The sequence below is a fragment of the Atta cephalotes genome, assembly GCF_000143395.1.
Source record: "Atta cephalotes unplaced genomic scaffold scaffold00006, whole genome shotgun sequence".
NCBI lineage: Eukaryota > Metazoa > Arthropoda > Insecta > Hymenoptera > Formicidae > Atta > Atta cephalotes.
This window is the reverse complement of record NW_012130070.1, coordinates 4,138,139-4,143,309: the sequence shown is the minus strand read 5'-3', so window position 1 is coordinate 4,143,309 and position 5,171 is coordinate 4,138,139. Positions and strand designations below refer to the sequence as shown.

At 29.4% G+C, this 5,171-nt stretch overlaps 2 protein-coding genes across 2 annotated transcripts in view; one reads left to right on the top strand and one right to left on the bottom strand.

Moving 5' to 3' along the window:
• The first annotated feature begins 311 nt into the window (after window positions 1-311).
• LOC105626706 (DNA mismatch repair protein Mlh1) lies at window positions 312-3,592 on the top strand. Its single transcript, XM_012208004.1, has 10 exons — window positions 312-424; window positions 500-563; window positions 656-855; window positions 942-1,170; window positions 1,282-1,483; window positions 1,581-2,060; window positions 2,361-2,811; window positions 2,886-2,949; window positions 3,025-3,223; window positions 3,300-3,592. Exons 1-10 carry the CDS (start codon window positions 312-314, stop codon window positions 3,590-3,592), a joined length of 2,295 nt encoding a protein of 764 aa, XP_012063394.1.
• Window positions 3,593-3,655: 63 nt separating this feature from the next.
• The window catches only part of LOC105626705 (grpE protein homolog, mitochondrial), a 2,337-nt gene continuing 821 nt past the window's right edge, over window positions 3,656-5,171 (bottom strand). Inside the window, exons 2-4 of the mRNA XM_012208003.1 lie at window positions 4,432-4,849; window positions 4,266-4,349; window positions 3,656-4,198 (exon numbers count right to left, since the gene is read on the bottom strand). Of these exons, the coding sequence (XP_012063393.1) occupies window positions 4,091-4,198; window positions 4,266-4,349; window positions 4,432-4,849 (610 nt within the window). The 3' untranslated portion in view covers window positions 3,656-4,090. The remainder of the gene's footprint in view (window positions 4,199-4,265; window positions 4,350-4,431; window positions 4,850-5,171) is intronic.

Below are 5,171 nucleotides of genomic sequence, written 5' to 3'. Positions count from 1 at the left end.
CAGGAAACTTATCAACCATTATAATCAATTATATTTGTTGGTAATATTGCAGAGTTAATTTTTAACCTATTTATTTAAAAATGGGCGTCAGTGATATGTGTATGAAGAATCTTTCGTCGAAAATTTATTCAAGAACTCTTTAAAAAAATTCTCACTGAACGTAAAACTTATTGTATAACAATCCTAACTAGATTATCAATTTACGAAATTGAATTTTGTTCCTGGATTATGCTTTATATGTTTACATCTAAGAACAGTGTTGAAAGCTATTTTTGCCACTTCCTATTAATTAATAATTAATATCAAGCAACATGTGTACACCAGCAAAGATTAGAAAATTAGATGAAGTCGTGGTGAACAGAATCGCAGCTGGAGAAATAATTCAAAGACCAGCAAATGCGTTAAAGGAGTTAATAGAGAATAGGTTAATTTTTGAAAATTATCGTCTACTACATGCACATTCACTTTTATTTACAAGAAATTCACTTTTATGTTGCAGTTTGGATGCTAAAGCAACGAACATACAAATCACAGCGAAAGAAGGAGGCTTAAAGCTATTACAGGTACATAATAGAATTTCAATTATTAAACATATTTTAATTAAACATATCTAAATTATATTCAAATGTATCTCTAACTTAATTTATAACTTTAGATACAGGATAATGGTACTGGTATTCGAAAAGAAGATATGGAGATTGTGTGTGAAAGATTTACCACAAGCAAGTTGCAAAAATTTGAAGATCTCGGTACTCTTACGACATTTGGATTTCGAGGAGAAGCTCTGGCCAGTATTAGTCACATAGCTCTTCTTACTATCACGACAAAAACGGCAGATGAAAAATGCGCCTATAAGTATGCATATTTCATTGACAATGTAATACTTAATTTCATACAGAGAAAGAAAGATTAATTAATGTACTTGCCACATATTATTACAGAGCATCATATATTAACAGCAAGCTAAAAGCATCTCCAGTGCCTTGTGCTGGAAATCAAGGCACTATAATAACAATAGAAAATCTATTCTACAATGTGGCAACTCGTAGAAAGGCTTTGTCAAATCCATCGGAGGAATTTACCAAAATTACAGAAGTAGTTATGAGATATGCTGTACATAATTCAGCAGTAGGATTTACTTTAAAAAAGCACGGCGAGCCGAGTTCACAAGTAAGATAAATCATTTTGTATGCAATATACAACATGTTGTAGACGCATGATAAAAAATACAATATAATTTAAAAATAGAATATTTGAAAGCATGTTCAAATACAATTTCAGGTTCGAACGCCATATAATTCCACCAAACAGAATAACATAAGACTATTGTATGGCAATCCTGTTGCTCGTGAATTATTAGAAGTTGAGCTTGATGACAAGGATTATAAATTTAAGATGCACGGTTTAGTGACAAATCCAAATTATACAAATAAGCGAATGGTGATGTTGCTATTTATCAACAATCGATTGGTCGATTCTGCTTGTAAGTTTAACGTTGCATATTCAATTTTTATCTATGTATTTATATATATTCTAATTTCTTTATCAAAATTTTAATGTTTATGAACATTTATTTGCAGCAATCCGTAAAATGTTAGAAGACGTGTATTCTGTATATCTCCCGAAAAAAGCTCATCCGTGGTGTTACATATCTTTGGATATTAATCCACAGAATATAGATGTTAATGTACATCCGACAAAACACGAAGTTCGATTTCTTCACGAAGATACGATAGTTGAAAGAATAAAATTCGCGTTAGATGAAAGATTGACTGGAAACAGCGCGTCTAGAACGTTTTATTTACAAGCCAGATTACCGAAAGCAGACATTACTAAAGAAGTCTTAGAAGAAGTGTTACCCGAGTATAACAAAGGAAATTCAGATAAATTAAAAAAGATTCATGCTAGGGAGATGATTAGGACAGATTCGTCTGATCAAAAACTTGACAAATTTAATTTTACCATACATTTCGAACAACGTAAGAGTGACAGTAATACTCTAACGAAAGAATTAACACATAATGATTCTAAGTCCCTTAATTCTGAAAGTTTAGGAGAAAGTATACCTAATGTTATTATGAAAAATCCATCTGCTGACAATAAATGTCAAGAGAAAGATTCGAATTTAAATATCGCAGAACACAATTCTACATTATTACCTACCGAAAAGACTCTAACTGATAATAATTTAACACGAAATTTAGATTGGAGTGATATATTAGATACCAAATCTTCATTGGACTCGCAAAACACTTGCGATCCATATAACTCTGCACAACAAAACAAATTGGAAAATGTCCGTTCAGAGAATCTCACGTTTGACATCTCAGAATTTCTACGAGATTCAGATGAGGAAGTAGATGATCCTAAAGATAAGCCTGTAGATGCTATAGCTGATAGGGCTCGTAAGCAAGTATATCAGTATTTCGGAAATAGGGACTTTATCGAAAATATAAAGAAAAATTCAGAAAAAGAAAAAGAACAGACATTGAATACAGACGATAATCAGAAAGAAGGTGAAAGTTCAATATGTAATGTAAGTCAATCTGAAAAATCATCTGCTGAGACAAATACTTCTGCTGATGAATCTTCGAAATTTACACAGCAATTTAAATCATATTCTGTGAATAACTTTAAACATGAAGTAAAATTAACCAGTATCCTAAAATTACGTAAGGATGTTGAAGATGAATGTCACGAAGGATTACGAGACATTCTAGCTAATTTAACATTTGTTGGTTGCATCGATCAAACTTCAGCTTTGATACAGAGTGGAGTGAATTTATATATATGCAATACTAGAAAATTAACGTAATTTTTATTATTTTGCATAATAAAAATGTAATATAAATTTATTCATATCTTAAGATGTAATATTTTTTCAGGGAGGAGCTTTTTTATGAAATCATGCTTTATGATTTTGCAAACTTTGGCATTATCAAATTTTCAGTACGTATTTCAGATACAACAAATTAAGTTTATTTTATAGCCATTTAATATTGCACGTGTGAATTTATTTTTTAGGAACGAATATCATTGTTCGATTTAGCAATGATTGCTTTAGATTCGGGAGAAACTGGATGGACAGAGGAGGACGGACCAAAGGAAGAATTGGCAGCGAGAGTGAAGGAGTTACTTTTAGAAAAGGCAGACATGATGAACGAATATTTTTCGGTTGTTATGGATAAAGTAGGAAATTTAAGATCGTTGCCTGTATTATTAGGTAAATATAATGTAACATCGAATACACTGTTATATTATCACAAGAATAAATTGCATATATGTTAATAATATTTTAGATAAATATTTTCCATACGAAGCGGAAATTCCATTGTATATAATGCGATTAGCAACGGAAGTTGACTGGAGAAAGGAACAATTATGTTTTCAAAATATTTGCCGGGAAACGGCAAAATTTTATAGTTACATCAATCCGAAGCATCAGATACATGACTGGAAATATGTAACTGAACATGTTTTGTATCCGGCAATTAAAGAAAGTTTACTTCCACCAAAACACTTCGCTCACGATTCAACGATATTACAAATAGCCAGTTTACCGGATTTGTACAAAGTATTTGAGAGATGTTAAATTATGAATATATAAAAATGTATTATACTTTTTCTTATACGAGGATTGATTAACAAACTCAAATTTGATAGCAAATGTTTAATATTATATAGATTTGTACAGTTATGATATTCTTATGATATCGGTTTTTTTATGTCAAGATATGTTACAAACTGAAGATGAATATATATCATTATTTTTGTCTAGATTTTATCGCTTTTTTTTATAAGCTCCTTGTAAAAAATTAAATTGTATATGCGTAATGGAAAACAACGTATATATTTAAAAAAGAGAATTTCTATATATATTGATATAGTAATGCTACAAATCTTTATATGAAAGTAGCATATATATTTTTTTTTTGCTACTTTTACACTTTATATTAACAGATTGGTTCCTACTTTATATTTTAAATAAAAATTTAAAAGGAAATTACAATGTACATCAATATTTTATACTGAACTTTATAGGATTTTACAATTTATAATAAAATGGATGCTCTATCTACCTTTACATTAGTTATCCCTTAGCAACACCTACTAATGCTGGTCTCACTATTCTTTCGTGCAATTTATATCCTACTTTCGATACAACTACAATTGTGCCAGAGTCCTTGCCCTCAACTTCCTGAAAATGATATTCGTTACTCACAAAAGTTATCAATTTATACCTTTATTTATTATATGAATCTTACTTGTTGAAATAATGCTTCATGTTCATTAGGATCGAACTTTTCATTTACCGGATTCAGTGAAACTAAACCATGTTTCTTGAAAACCTAAATTAAGGAAAAAAAATTTAATATTCTCACTTGAAATTACATTATTTATATTTCTCATTAAAATAAAGATATATCTTACTTTATGTAACTGAGCTTCTGTCATGACTAAACCTTCATATAAACTTTTCAAATGTGGATTTTGCTCTGTTATTTCATTTTTTGGTACACTTTCAGTAGCTTTTCCCAATATGTCGGCTACATCTAAAAGATCCTTGCAGAAGCCTTGAATACCAAAAAGCTTGGCATCGTTAATCTGCTTGGTGAGTCTGACTCTGATATTTTCTCCTTCTGCCAATGCTCTCTTATATTTATCTTCCAATACGTCTTTAGACTCCTTAAGTTCAGCTAATTCTTTGTTAATAAGCTCCAGTTCACTTTGCAGTTTCTTTTCATTCTTTGTTGCCTTTGACATAGGAGGTACATCTGGTTTCTTTTCTTCCGTTATTGTGCCAAAATATTGCCTTTGCCAAGAAAATGTAGAAGATACTTGTGGCAATCTATAATTTTACATTTGTTTATATAAATATATTTTTACTATATATACATATATATATATACAAGAGTCCAAATAATAAGTAAAAAGATTAAGGTTACTCCAGATAATCAAACTATTTAAGAATCACAATTAAAATATTATTTATAAAAATATTATTTATAAAATATTATTTATAAAAAATTTTTAAGAAACCTATTTCATTGTCTTAAAAATAATGTTGTTTATGTAATATATAATATATTCCAAATAAAATATATATCTATAAACTGTCGCAATCATACAATATTTTTTAAATTATTTACTAATATTTTCTATAAATAAGG

Coding starts and splice junctions, on each gene's coding strand:
- LOC105626706 (XM_012208004.1), top strand. CDS start 312: ATGTGTACACCAGCAAAGATTAGAAAATTAGATGAAGTCGTGGTGAAC. Junction 425..499: donor AAGGAGTTAATAGAGAATAG/GTTAATTTTTGA, acceptor TTTATGTTGCAG/TTTGGATGCTAAAGCAACGA. Junction 2,812..2,885: donor TGCAATACTAGAAAATTAAC/GTAATTTTTATT, acceptor ATATTTTTTCAG/GGAGGAGCTTTTTTATGAAA.